The 15326-nt window shown below is 35.3% G+C and overlaps 1 protein-coding gene across 9 annotated transcripts in view; it reads left to right on the forward strand.

Moving 5' to 3' along the window:
* LRP1B (LDL receptor related protein 1B) overlaps positions 1-15326 on the forward strand; it is a 1853519-nt gene that overhangs the window by 1166815 nt on the left and 671378 nt on the right. For all 9 annotated transcript variants that reach the window (XM_032387847.1, XM_032388632.1, XM_032390176.1 and 6 more), the window contains 2 exons: positions 9700-9780; positions 10925-11092. In XM_032387847.1, coding sequence (XP_032243738.1) covers positions 9700-9780; positions 10925-11092 — 249 coding nt within the window. The remainder of the gene's footprint in view (positions 1-9699; positions 9781-10924; positions 11093-15326) is intronic.

A 15326-nucleotide genomic window follows, 5' to 3' on the forward strand; every position in this document is an offset into this window, starting at 1 on the left:
CACTGTTGGTGGGAATGCAAGCTGGTGCAGCCACTCTGGAAAACAGTATGGAGGTTCCTCAAAAAGTTGAAAATAGAGCTACCATATGATCCAGCAATTGCACTCCTGGGTATTTACCCCAAAGATACAAAAGTAGGGACCCGAAAGGGTACGTGCACCCCGATGTTTATAGCAGCAATGTCCACAATAGCCAAACTGTGGAAAGAGCCAAGATGTCCATCAACAGATGAATGGATAAAGAAGATGTGGTATATATATACAATGGAATATTATGCAGCCATCAAAAGGAATAAGATCTTGCCATTTGCAACGACGTGGATGGAACTGGAGGGTATTATGCTGAGCGAAATAAGTCAAACAGAGAAAGACATGTATCATATGACCTCACTGATATGAGGAATTCTTAATCTCAGGAAACAAACTGAGGGTTGCTGGAGTGGGGGGTGGGGTGGGAGGGATGGGGTGACTGGGTGATGGACACTGGGGAGGGTATGTGCTCTGGTAAGCGCTGTGAATTGTGCAAGACTGTTGAATCTCAGATCTGCACCTCTGAAACAAATAATGCAATATATGTTAAGAAAGAAAAGAAGAAGAAGAAGAATGTAGCAGGAGGGGAAGAATGAAGGGGGGTAAATCGGAGGGGGAGAAGAACCATGAGAGACGATGGACTCTGAAAAACAAACTGAGGGTTCTAGAGGGGAGGGGGTTGGGAGGATGGGTTAGCCTGGTGATGGGTATTGAGGAGGGCACGTTCTGCATGGAGCACTGGGTGTTATGCACAAACAATGAATCGTGGAACACTATATCTAAAACTAATGATGTAATGTATGGGGATTAACATAACAATAAAAAAATAAAAAAAAAAAGAATATTCCTCCTTTGTGGAACAATATTGCTAAAGATTCTACTCAGTGATTCTTGTGCTGTCTTCTGAAGCTACGCCATCTAAATCTATAACCTTGTCACAGGATCACTCTTTAGATAACCAAAGGCACCATTATGCCTATCTAACCCTTCTCCTTTACAACTGAAACTTACCACTTCTTTCATATATCCTTACATGACCATTTGTAGGCTCTTTCCCTACCAATTTCCCTACTATGAATATAGTTGTATTTTTAATGACCTTAGTAAAATTAATGGTCTAAAATGGGGAGTTGATGTCCAATGGGTATAGAGTTTCAGTTCTACAAGATGAAGAAGTTCTAGAGATCTGTTGCACAGCAAGGTGAATACAGTTAACACTACTGAATTATATACTTAAAGATAGTTAAAATGGTAAATTTTATGTTTTTTTTTTTTTTTTTTTTTTTGCCAGAATTAAAAAAAAATTCATGGTCTAGAATTAAACAGGACTTAGTATCCCGTATGTGGTAGTTTTACAACAGATTGAAATGTACTTATTACCTTCACTAATTTAGATTCTAGGCTTCTGTTAGCACAATCATAGATGGCAGCCTTATCATGTAATTCCAATGTCAAGTGTCCAGTCAATTAATGCAGCTAAGCTTTTCTAGCTTTTCTTAGAGACTAGATCATTCCTTTTGGGTGCTTCTAATGTTTACTTTTCAAAGTTCTTTTACCTTTTATTTTGATAGTCTTCTCAGTCTTCCTTATCCATCTACTTCTGAATATGTGTATGGGTCTGGTCCTTTCCACTCCAAACTGTCACTCCTATTTCTGTCCTCCTGTAACTCCTAATCCTGATGCAGTTTTATGATTTTGAATCCATAATATTAATGATGTCTCCAGTTTTATGTAATTCAAAAATTTGATAAGGTAATTTTTAAGGCTGTAATCAAATAATAGTAACAAAGGCATGAACCTTTTGGGGAGTAATTAAAAACATTCTTCAGGGGAAACTGATTTAATAATTAAAACTGTATGGATACAGTTTTGAACAAATTACTCATTCACTTCAATTTACCACCATCTTGCATGCATGATGCTTTCATTTATCTTGAGGTTTCTCAAACATTGCTAAAACTACAAGAACACTCTATTTATGGCATTTTCATGATATATACTTACCTAAAAATTGTATCGGCAAATAAATGAAGTTAGTTTGGCATGCCTTGTTTTTATTTTATTCTTGAGCAAATAATCTCTTTAAAAACGCTAACAAAATAATGTTTTAGCAAGTTTATCCGGAATTATTGCCAGAGGTATATGTAAACTTCACTTCTCTATTGTTTGAAAACTTTCACTCATTTTTGAAATTAGGACAATGTTATTTACCCTTTTCCAGTTTTCATTTGTCTTTCCATTCTTTCATTTATTTCAAAATCACTGTCAATATTCTAAGACCAAAAATATTTGTTTCATTACTTGTTTGATAACTTGTTTCAATGTGAAGATAAACTCACTTTTAGCTATTATTTTTTTCCTTTTCTTTGATTTAGAACTTTATCTTCCTATCAAACCTATTTGTTTTTACTTCACAATCTGACAATAATTACTTCTATTAAAATGTTGGAAACAGGGGTCCCTGGGTGGTGCAGTCAGTTAAGCATCTAATTCTTGATTTTGGCTCAGGTAATGATCTCAGGATCTTAGGACCGAGCCCTACCTCAGGCTCCGTGCTGAGCATGGAGTCTGCTTAAGATTCTCTCTCTCCCTCTCCCTCTACCCTGAGTGTGTGCTTGTGCTCTCTCTCTCTCTCTCTCAAATAAATTTTTAAAAATGTTGGAAACAAAGAAATTAAGTTCTTTTTCCAGTTTGTGTCCTCCAGATTTATGCTTTATATCCCAGATGGTCTTGCTCTATTTTTTCATGTTCTATACATTTATATTAAAGATTTTTATTATTTTTGTTTGGAAGTGGTATCAAGCTTCTGTTAAGTTGTCTTTTGGTTATTCTTATAGGTATGTGACGTGCTTTTCCATCGTCTTCGGTTACAGTGCTCTCTTTTATACATACTAGATTAATAAGGCTCTGTATGCAACAAAGTGGGAGGTTAGGCAAACCCTGGTGGGGTATATTGAAAGCCACAGGCAGAAATTATTAAAAACAGCTTTTAGTTCCTTGACCTAACTCAGCATTTCCTCAGCTTTTTGCTTGAGGATATGAATCATCCAGGGAGCTTGGTACTAATAAAGATCCCCAGGCCACTACCGCCTTCCTCCAAAAGTTCCCATTCAGTAGGTCTTGAATAGAGTCCAGGAATATGTATTTTAGGGAAAGCACTTCATGTGATTCTTATCCTAAGGCAAGTCCAGAAAATTTAAACTATGTGATGTCGACATTCCCTACAAATTAGAATTTGTTAAGGCTGCTACAACAAATCACCACAAACATGATGGTTTAAAACAACAGAAATCCCTTCTCTCACAGCTTTGGAGGCCAGAAGTCCAAAATTAGCAGCGCCTCCCCCAAAGAGAATCCTCTGCCTCTTCCAGCTTCTTTTGGCTCCTGCTTTTCCTTGGCTGTGGCAGCATCACTCCAGTCTCTTGTCTCCATCTTCACATGGCCTTTCCTTGTGGAAATTCCCATCTTGAGATCCTTAATTACGTAGGCAAAGACCCTGTTTCTAAATAAGGTCACATTCACAGGTACCGGGGGTTAGGATTGGATATATCTTCATTTTTAAGATTTTATTTATTTATTTGAGAGAGAGAGAGAGAGAGAAAGAACAAGAGCTGGGGCAGGAGGTGGGGAGGGGGAGGAAGAAGCAGACTCCCTGCTGAGCAGGGAACCCAATGCAGGGCTTGATCCCAGGACCCTGGGATCATGACCTGAACTAAAGGCAGCCGCTTAACCGACTGAGCCACTCAGGAGCCCCAAGGATTCGACATATCTTTTTTTTTTAATTTTATTTTATTATGTTATGTTAGTCACCATATATTACATCATTAGTTTTTGATGTACTGTTCCATGATTCATTATTTGCATATAATACCCAGTGCTCCATGCAGAACCTGCCCTCTTCAACACCCATCACCAGGCTAACCCATCCTCCCACCCCCTCCCCTCTAGAACCCTCAGCTTCTTTTTCAGAGTCCATCATCTCTCATGGTTCATCTCCCCCTCCGATTTCCCCCCCTTCATTCTTCCCCTCCTGCTATCTTCTTCTTCTTCTTCTTCTTTTTTTTTTTTAACATATAATGTACTATTTGTTTCAGAGGTACAGATCTGTGGTTCAACAGTCTTGCACAATTCACAGCGCTCACCATAGCACATACCCTCCCCAAGGTCTATCACCCAGCCACCCCATCCCTCCCATCCCCCACCACTCCAGCAACCCTCAGTTTGTTTCCTGAGATTAAGAATTCCTCTTTTTGATACATAGGATTTAACCCACAACTCCGGAGGAACTACACTACCAATTGAATTATAATAAAGGCTCAGGCATAAGTAGTTTCAAAAGCTGTACAGATACTTCTAATATACATCCAGGTTTGTGAAACACTCTCACAATACCAGTTATTTAGTCCTTGCCTCCTGATTAACTTCTTATGCGATCTCTCTATAACATCCTTCCAATCCTCAGATTCTCTTGCTTTTCCCTTGTATCTGGAGCTCTGCACCTCCAAAAGAAATTCAGCCCTTTAAATTTCTGTCAAGAGTAAACATGAATTCTTCAGACATTTCAGCAGCATTGATTGTACACACACACACACACACACACACACCACACACACACACACACACTGCTGTGATAACCCACTAACTGTTCTTGTTTTCAGTACCCTTTTAATTTCTGGACTCTGAAAATTTATATTATTTTCTTACACATGCAACCATGTATTAAAATGGTTGGTTATTACTTTGTCTAACATTTCTCTTTGTTTTCCTTATTGCCAGAACTGTTCAATATGTTTTTCTAGGTCTCCTATTAGTCTCATTCTGTATATACTTCCTGGATGTTCCTTTTGACTTCCAAGGCTCTGTTATATCAGTAGTAATCACTTCCAAATCTATTGCTCCAGCCTATTTGTAGCTCCTAAAATTTCACTACTTCTTATACCCTCCTGCAGCCATTCCAAAATTTTTTTAGTTTTTCAAACATTTTATATACTGTGACTTCTGGGCCTTCAGGAATGCCATCTTTAGAATACGCTAAAAGTAGTCCTTCCCCTCCTGCTCCCCTCCTGATTTAACCTAAACATATCATTCATATCAGCTTGTAGATTACTTCCTCTGGGGTGAATATCGAAGAGTAGTTTTGACTTCTGTTGTGGGTTGCAATAAAAACTTATGTTTCTTCTATCATAGCATTTATCAGAAATTTATTGAAGTCACTTGTTTAAGTATACTACAGGTATTTTTTCTACTAGATTGTAAGCACTGCGAGAAATGAAAATGCTGAACTTTGTATTTCCAGTGCTTAGCACTATTTTATTCATTCATATTCATTCATTCTAGGTGATCTGTCACTAAGGCCTAGAACTCTATCTGGTATAAAGCTCTCAATATTTTTATTGAATAAAACTTTTGAAGTAGTTTTCTACTCTGTCTCAGAGTAGAAACTTGAGGTCAGAGATTTTAAGTAAGTATCCAAGGTCATATAATAATGAGTGTTAAAATCAGGCTTTCAACTCAGATTTGCCTGCCTACAAACTATGTTCTTTATATATACCTATGTGATGTCTAAAATGAGGTTTTTATGTAACAACAATGAAAGAGCAACAAAATGAAGATGATTTGTGGTACACTGTTTTCTTACGGTTTTCTCCGAAGTATATTTACTTAATTGGATCTTTTGAAGTCTGTCCTGTGCACGTACCAATTCTCAAGAGCCACAGCTGGTATCATTATCTAGAAATGTTATATATTTCCTCAAAGGATATAATCCTATAATCTATATAATTTTAAAAAGCACTATTTTCCTATATCCGTATTTAATTATGTACCTTAGAGTAGGTAATAAACAGAATTAAAATTTAAATGGGCTGCATAAAACACAGAGAGAATAATTAAATTTTCAGTCCTTACAAAAATGTTTCTGTGCTATAATTTTTTTTAAAGGGTATTGGTATGATCGGCATGGCATAAGGATAAAATAATATATTTTGGAATCAGTCACACTATTATTCAGATTTTACTCTGATACTGGCTGGTTATGCAGTGTATCCTCAGGCAAGTTATGCTGTTTTCTTTTACAAATCAGGGTTAGCAATAACAATTGCAGGGCTGTTGTGAAGAGTATAGGCAATGTATATACATAACTAGCCTAGTATCTCATACTCAATAAATAATAATATGTAACGTGAGCATTATCGTCTCCTTCAAATTTAGATAACACTTTCCTAACCCTGGACTCCTGTAATATTCTTACTTTGTCATTTATTTTGACTTGAATCTCCTATACATTTTCCCCATACTTAGTCACGATGGTCAACTTTATATACATACAAGATGTGGACTACATACTTTCGAATGGACCTATGATAACTTTATTTTGAGACTTCAATAATAAGTTACTTAGAAATATTCACTTTGAGCCCAAGAAGGAGAAAGAAGTAGGAAAATTCCTAGAGACAGGAAAGAAACAAATTAGATCTGAAAACTACCTTTAAGCTTTGTGTACTGGATAAATATAAGTACCATACCAACGATGATTACCCTTGAGAGGAGAGAAGATGTTGCCATTTACATAATATCATACATATAACCTGGCAATAAATTTTAAATGAAAGATATAATAGATAAATTGAGCATACCACCTGCAACAATAGAGATTTTTTAACAGTCCATTACTCCACATTAAATATTCTACGAGGTTGAAGTCACCACAGAAATAAAATATAGTTTTCTTTTCTTTAGTGTAATTTTAATATAAAATGTAAGCCACTTTCATTCATAAATTTTTCTCTTCAGAGTTAATCAGGTAATCTTTCCAAGTGTCCTTCAGTGTGTCTCATGGGAGATCCAAAGTCAAAGTCGAGAAAGAAAAGATTGTGTTTAATATTTAAGTCTTTTTCAAATATAAGAATTCATAATGGTATCTTAAAAAGAACAAATACCTAGAAACAGACTGAACTACCAGATACTATTTTCAACTTTTAAATTAATGCTAATATGGAAGAACAGAGAAAATGTTAAATTTATTTTAAGAAGATTTTGTTTTATTTTTTAGGAGAAAGAGTATATTGTCATTAGACCTCTTACTATCGGATACCTGTGATAAGATACTAAGAAATTATGGATACAGTATTTTCCAATGTTAGTGAAAAGTGAAGTGCCTTATATTATACTTAAATTTTTGATGGAACTCCTTCTAAAGTGTGTTGCACATTTGACTGCATTATTAAGCAGAGAAAATCCAAAGATAATTTTAACATATTAAATTTATTCTTCTATTTTTTTTCCTGAAGTTCAGTTACTATCTTTTACTGGATTGCTATGATAATCCCAGGAGTTATTCGGTAGATAAACCCTATTTTTGCTACATTAAATGCCTTCAGGGTGTTGTGTTTTTCCAGATGACCTTTCTTCTGACTTCTTGACCTTTAGGACTTTAAGAACCTGAGAGATCGTGTTACAAACCACATGTCTGTCACCAGAGAGGCTGTGTGATTTACTCAATGTCACAGTGCTTTGTCAAGGAAACAGAAATGAAACATTAGTAACTTCACTCCCTTAGTCCTGTCCCTTCAATTAATGCCTTTGCTCTTTTTAGTGATTTGTCCTATGCTTTCTTCTAGTTACCCTTTTCTTAAATTCTATATAATTTACCTTTGGTCATATAAATTAAGTCAGACAAGGAGGTAGCCAAGAGAAATAATGTAACTAAGTATTAAGTAAAAAAATAAATCAGAAATGAGGTACAACTATTTAAGAACACATACCCATTATATGCAAGTACGTATGTTACATTCACTGTGCGCAGATATAGCATTCGTTTTCTTAGAGATTGAATGTACACTGGGTTTTAGATTATTTTATTTACTTTAAAAGTTTTTACCTTTTGGGGGCTAACTTCCAGATTTTTTTGGCGGGGGGGGCAGTTTTTAGACTTAGGATCTAAGAGGTAGACTCTTACAGGTCACTTGAAAAACTTCCCAATGAAGTAGTGCCAAATTTCAGAGGTCTCCAAATGCTTGGGGTGATTTATTTTTTTCCTAGTTAAATGTATGATGTTGGTTAATATGTTCCTAAGTTTATAGAAGAGAGATTAAAAATGTGAATTAGCCTATTCTAAATTCAAAAAGATGCAATGTTATTTTTAAAAGTTAGATCTCATCATATCTTAGAATCTGCTTTTTGTTTTTTACTCATTTTAACCATTACTTATGCTGATATTTTGTTTAAAGTCATTATTCATGTTTACTGTACATCTTTGAAACATTAAATGTTTATCTGAAGAAGAAAACATATTTTAGACAACATCCCTGTTGATTCTTGAAACATAAACACCTAAGTTTTCATTATATTGTCAGGTAACAAAAGAAAACTCTCTTAGAAGTATTGATTAAATTATGCCTTGGGCGTTTTCACATTTCTTTTGAGTGCTTCCCCTTATATGTCAGAAAATTTGTTGAGTTGCTGCATGGATAACTTTTGATATAGTCTTTTATCTCTTCGTATCAGTAAGTGATTGCCTCCTCTTCTGTCTTTGAAGCATATTTAGGCTCTGATCACATTTTTTTTTTGGTTTTGAAAAGTTAAATTTATTCTAAAATGTATATCTTGAGGCATGTCTTTGGTAATCACAAAATTTAATTAAGATTTGTTCAGTTTTAGAATAATATCCATTCAAATTCCAATACCTCAGGGGGATATACTCAAATGTAAACTCACACAAAGAAATTGTTTTTTAAGAAGTAGAAAGCAAGTAATCAATACCATATCAACCAGATCTGAGTCTACCACTTTTCTTACATATTGGACAAGTTACCAGTACTAGAGATGGCTTTCACTTGTAGTCTGTTCACTGGATGCTGTTGCTGGTCAGTCTGGCTGATTCTCTTTTCCCAGCTCAACTACACAGTAGAGAGAGTTCTCACAGCCTCCAAAGTTGACTTATTGTTTTATTACCATTTTAAGAATGAGGATGAATATTATAGCCTTCAATTTAATTTGAAATATTATTTTGAAGATAATACACAACCTATGTCTTTGTGACTATCATGAAAAATTAATTTGCTCACATTTTACTATTCTAGCTAGTTGTGACTTGCCAAAAACTGTAGGTTAATATAGACTTTAACTTTAAAATGTCATAGTTTTTAAGGGAAAAATATAAGTCATTCTATAAACATTATAACAATGTCATTCAAAATCCTTATTTCCTAAAGACACCATCACCAATGTGCTTAACTGGTGAAAATACTAAGAAAATGCTCAGTAACATGATTTCAAATATTTTGTAAAGTCCTAACTCTTAGAAAGGAACAATGCAGAATAGGTCTAGATGGAACCCCTGGGAAGCATAACTATTAGACCAGCCCAAGGCCCAAGGGCCAATATTCCAAACCTTCTTATCAGTGGTGCAGTGCAGGGAATACAAACAGTCCTTCATCAAATGATTCCCGTAGGCTTTCAGTCATTGTAAAGTACGCATTTAAAAAATACTAAAAGTATGGGTATCCTATGCCCTTAAGAAGTTTATGTCACTATATTTGTTTATCTACTGTTTCCTCTGCCTTTTGTGGAGGACAGGGGTGGAGTTCTGGTCACATTGGCAAATGAGATACAAATTAAATCAAGCACAGTCAATAACATCTTCCCTATTGAATGTTTTTATATCTTTCATAGAATTTCCAACTTGTGAGCCACTAACTCAATTTATATGCAAAAGTGGAAGATGCATTAGCAGCAAATGGCACTGCGACTCTGGCAAGTACCAAATGTTCCCAGTATTGCGCTGATTTGATTGGGGGCCCGGCTGTCGGTGCTGCTTCACCTCCTTCAGACGTAGTTTGTACGAGAAGTTTGCAGAGCCAAGCAAAATGGCTAAGACAAGTGTTGAGAGGGCACCTGGCACATCAGTGGGGATTAGCATTAAGGATAATGGAACTCGGTATCTGTCCCTTGGGGCTATAAAGAGATTGGTGTTCAGATATTATGCTGGACATAGTCTAAGTCTGCAGACGTGAAGTAAAGGGGACAATTGAGGAAATGACCTGGATGATTCAGGTTCTCTGAAACATCGATGTAAAGTGCTCTGTCACCTCAGGATGGAGGAGTTTATAAATTATTATGGAATTATCCGAATGGTCTCAACTCTGCCACCTTGCTCTTTATGTACAAATAATGTTTGCTTTCTTATACTCAATTGTGTCATTATGCTAAATTATGCCAAACACAGGTAAATGAATTATGTATAAATTATACATTCTCACTCACTGATTTCAATTTAATCTATTTTCACTTCACATTCCTCTCACCTCCCTCCTGCAACAGTTGTTAATAAAGAATATAAATCATTGCTAAAGATAGTGACAATTTCCCAGTATAAATACACACTTATGAGTCAGTAGGGGAAGGGTACATAGTGACTCCTCCTGTTGAGAATAGAGAAGAAGGGTCTGAATTAATGATATGGTAATAAACTCGGGGGCATAGGGATTATAGGTCTAAGCAATAATTTTCCACGATAATTATATCACCAGCTGTATCATTTCATGAAATTCTTGCAATCACCATTGTCCTCCCATTTTATAATTATTTCATGCTGCATAGATTTGTTCAGTCAATGGTTAGTCATTTCTGAGGGAAATAGAACTTAAGCTTTAAAATCCAAAGGCAAGGATTATTTTCCCTCTTCGTTTAGTAGTTGATGTTCAATCAGAAGCTGAACAGTATCGGAATGAAGATAATCCCCCCACTGTTCATGGGAAATGCTGATCATTAATTTATCATTCTTTTATCAAAAACAAGAGAATACTCTATATGGCAAAAAGAAATGGTAGATATTTCATAAGGAGTATTTTCTTCCTGGATCAGTTTTCACTCCCTTGATGTTGATGCTTCTTTCCAGATGATGACTGCGGGGATGGCAGTGATGAGGTTGGCTGTGTTCACTCTTGCTTGGATAATCAGTTCAGATGTTCCAATGGCAGATGCATCCCAGGCCATTGGGCCTGTGATGGTGACAATGACTGTGGAGACTTCAGTGATGAAGCCCAAACCAATTGTACCAGGGAAGGTTAGTAATTTTGTGAAGCTATGAACTCTCAGTTTAAATTGATATATAATATTTAAGTATTTCAGAATGAATATTATATAAAAATAATTTACTCAGTGGATAAAAAATATACGTATTTGGAACAGTGTAAAATAATTGAGCGATCACTTTCCTTTCTCTCTTTAACTTCTCTGGTTTCTCATCTTAACACCTCCTTATACTTTGATACCTTCTGTGGTGTTTGCTTCCTACTTTCATTAGATGCTTTACTTACCACTCCTTTAATCCCCTCCAACTTCTAAATCGCTGAACCCCAAACCCACCCCAAAAGGAAAACAAACAAACAAAAAACAAGAAAGGCATAATTTTTATTTTATTTCAACACCAAATTTGTTTCTTTAAGGCTTGAAATACCCCCTATTAAGTGATGATGTGTTCCCACTGATTAACTTCTGGAATGTAAGCTAAGAGGAGACTGTGACTGTGGGCCTCAGCATTATCCATGGGCAGACCGGACTCTGTCATTTGCAAAGTTCGATCAGCCATAGGTCATGTTAATAAATTAGAAATCATGTTGGAACTATCACAGAAAAAAAATCATTAGCCTGGCAAAAATGCATACAATCAGTAACTTTTTAAAAGATTTTATTTATTTATTTGAGAGAGAGATAGTGAGAGAACATGAATGGTGTGGGGAGGGGAAGAGGGAGAAGCAGACTCCTTGCTGAGCAGGGAGCCTGACCTGGGGCTCCAGGATCATGACTGGAGTTGAAGGCAGACTCTTAACCTACTGAGCCACTTATGCGCCCCCAGTAACATTTTTTTTAAGTAGAAGTTTTCTTTCTCCTTAAGAAATTGGAAGAATTTGTCATTCATTCTTTCATTTATTCCACAAATATTTATTGAAAACTTTTCATGTGCCAGGGACTGTGCTTGTACCAAAAGATGGATAAAAGGATGAAGAAACGTGGTCCCTGTTCAGTATTTAAAATCTAGCATGCAAACGGACAATAAAGTATTTATTTAATGAATTGGATGCTGGGGTGGGGGGCATATATTGCATGGTCATAAGAAAGGAATCATTTTCAAAGTGTTTTCCAAGGGCATATATTTGTCTTCTGCAAATATTTAACAACTTATAAAATGGAAAATTTCTATATTTTTTTCTCTGACATGATTCCTTTTGTCTTTCTTTTGTTTCCTCTCTCTGTCACTTCCTCCCTCCCTCCCTCTCCTCTTTCCCTTTTTCTCTTTCTTTTTTTTCTTTCTATCCCACCCCTATTTATCTCTATCTCATTTTTTTGTCCTTTTCTCTCTTACTTTAGTTGGTTCACTAATATATAGGAACTAGAGCTTTTTACTTATCACTAACCTTGCATGTAGAAAGAAAAGGTGTACAAAAATATATTTTCCTTTTTTTCTTATATGTTGGAAACATTCATCTGGGGTATGGTTGACATGTCATTACTAAGTTATGCTTTGAATATAAACTGCATTTCCCCCCACCTCACAGATGTCTTTGTGGGCTCCTCATGAGGTGTACATCTGTGGTCTGCTGGCACTGCCCCTGATATGCTGTGAAAGATAAATTGCCCCAAAGTCAATTTACTTTCATCTCAGAAGTGAGATCCCATCCCTCTTTTCTATGTGAATTTGTCTCTAAGTTAAAATGATCATTGCACATTAAGAAGTTTTGGAGAGATTGCTTTAGCTTCATGAGTATCTATAGTGAGTGGCCCATCCCCTGGTAGCCTCACTAGATAATTTCTTAGGTTTGGATTATTATAGAATCAGTGTCTATTTAATATTAATGACCTTTACCTTTAGAGCACCTCAATTTCACAAGTACGTTACTGTAAAGGATATACTGTCAATGTGAATACCATGCATTTCTAATATGATTACGGTATTATACATACTAAAGAAATGATCCAGATAATCTACATGATTCTTGGATATGTTTCAAGCAAAGAATGAGAACTTCCTGAACTAATTTATATTTATCAGATTATAAATTCCCTAATCAAATATTCTATTTGGTGAATACAAGTTGCAGGAATTGGAGAAAGCATGGGGATATTCTAGGATGACTTTGATACAAGACAATTCAGAGTGTTTCAGAGGGCATTCAAATATTTTTATCCATCATTATTTTATGTATTCTGATATGGAAGTTGTAAAATAATCATGACAGATAGAATTGTTAAAGCTGATCAGGAAAGTCATTTTGCACATGCAAGCTTTGTAAGGCCATTGCCAAAGTAAAGTAGAAATTTGATGCAATTAGTCATATAATTTAGTCTCGAAACCTGCTGTGGAAGAAAGAGCAGGGGATTCTAGCTTAAGTTTCAAGACAGGCTGTCAAAACTGATCAAATCCACCATATAATTGCTCAGCACTTTGCTGTACATTGCCTGGGTTAAAAGAGCATGTGTGTAGTTTCTCTCAACTCAAATTGTTTTCAAAAGGGCAAAAATACTCTTGAGTTAACTTTTAATAGTAAAGGAGCAGAAGAAACCAGGAAATGGAACATTCCATATATTATCCCCTTTTTAGAAAATTCCTGAATTTAAGTTCATTCATATTGTCTCTGAAACCACTTTCAAAAAAGAATTTCTATAGTGATGATCATTTTTTTCATCATTAGTGTGACTAATATGTGGGGAGACTATTAATTGCTAGTCCCCTTCTAGATAAATTTATATTCATCTCCTTCCCCTTAATGTTGTGATGGTCTTTCCTCTCACTTCCAAGCTCCCTTACTAGGCAAACAAGATGCAGTATCTTTAGAAAGCACTGCACACATGCATGCACACACAGAGTCTACAAGCAAGAGGTGAATAGAAAGACAACCATAGCACAATGATTCCTTCCTTTGCATCATTGCCTGTTTATCATTAATTTAGCTCTGGTTTCTTTTTTGGTTCTGACTACTTTGGTTGGCACATATTTCTATAGTGAGTCTTTTGTAAAGCTACTGGGTGAATAGTTTTTACAAATGGAAAAAATAAGTGACCCTCAAGCAATTTGGTATGAGGGAACTCCCTTTAGAGCCTTAGGCCTGGTCATTTATTAAGTATTAAAAAGTTTTGTAAAAAGATGGTTTTACCTGTGAAGACATGAAGAGTGGAGTTAAAATGAGATTTCAGTCTTTTCTTAGAAGTCTTTAACTCTCTGTCTAGAAGGAAAAATAAGACAGAGAGAGAGAGAGAGAGAAAGAAAGGAAAAGAAAGAAAGAAAGAAAGAAAGAAAGAAAGAAAGAAAGAAGAAAGAAAGAAAGAAAGAAAGAAAAAAGGAGACTGGACATATGCATCTATAAAATAAAAAATATATAGAATTAATCTTATTGTTGACAGTTTAATTCATTTGAATTATGTATACTTTCGTTCTTCTACCCTTTTGGGAATAGTCTTAACCAATTTTCCCAAGGAATAAGGCATTTCTAAAGCAAACATAAAATTTTTTTTTAGTATCTTTAGACAGCTATTCTTTAGGTCAATTTCCATTCAGAAATTGTTGTAAAAATTTATACCCAATAATTTCAGCACAGACCTGATGGGATAATAGAACAGGTTTCTCTAGAATTGATTTTGCCTAAATTTTGCAATTTCGCCTAAATGCAACTGAAATATCCCTCAAATATTTGGATTTTTCTTTACTTTGAAGGGACATCTGATCCTGATTTATGGTCACTGTTCTTTAATGCCTTCTGTTTGGCTGTCTACAAAGGGAATATTTACTGCCAGGTGCACTAGGCACATGAGCTGGGTGATAGAACATATGTGATCTTTTATTTACATCACAAATGCAAATTAAATGCAAATTTGAAATTAAGTATGTATTGACCTTCAATTTTGATTTATTATGAATAATGTTTAACAAGTTCCCAAATCCATTAGGCAGTTAAGTGTATAACATTATTAATATGTATTCCTACACATGGTCATATTCTTCTGCTTTAACTGCTTAACTCTGTTTCTGCTTTGGAAACTTTCACTTTTTTGGGGGCTCTGTCCTCATTCATTCATTTATTCCTTCATTCATTCATTTGCCTTACTACTTCCCTGTTCACAGATATAAGAAGGAAGCTAGAATAATTTTGTCTTTGTAGTTTCATAGTCAAGTACGATATCTGATACACAGTTAATGCTCAGTAAATAATTATTGAGTGAAAGAGTTTATTTCTTTTTTTTTTTTTTTGAAAGAGTTTATTTCTTGACCACAAAATTTGATTAGACCCTCAGAATTCAACCCT

Source organism: Phoca vitulina, unplaced genomic scaffold (genome assembly GCF_004348235.1).
Source record: "Phoca vitulina isolate PV1807 unplaced genomic scaffold, GSC_HSeal_1.0 scaffold1, whole genome shotgun sequence".
Lineage (NCBI taxonomy): Eukaryota > Metazoa > Chordata > Mammalia > Carnivora > Phocidae > Phoca > Phoca vitulina.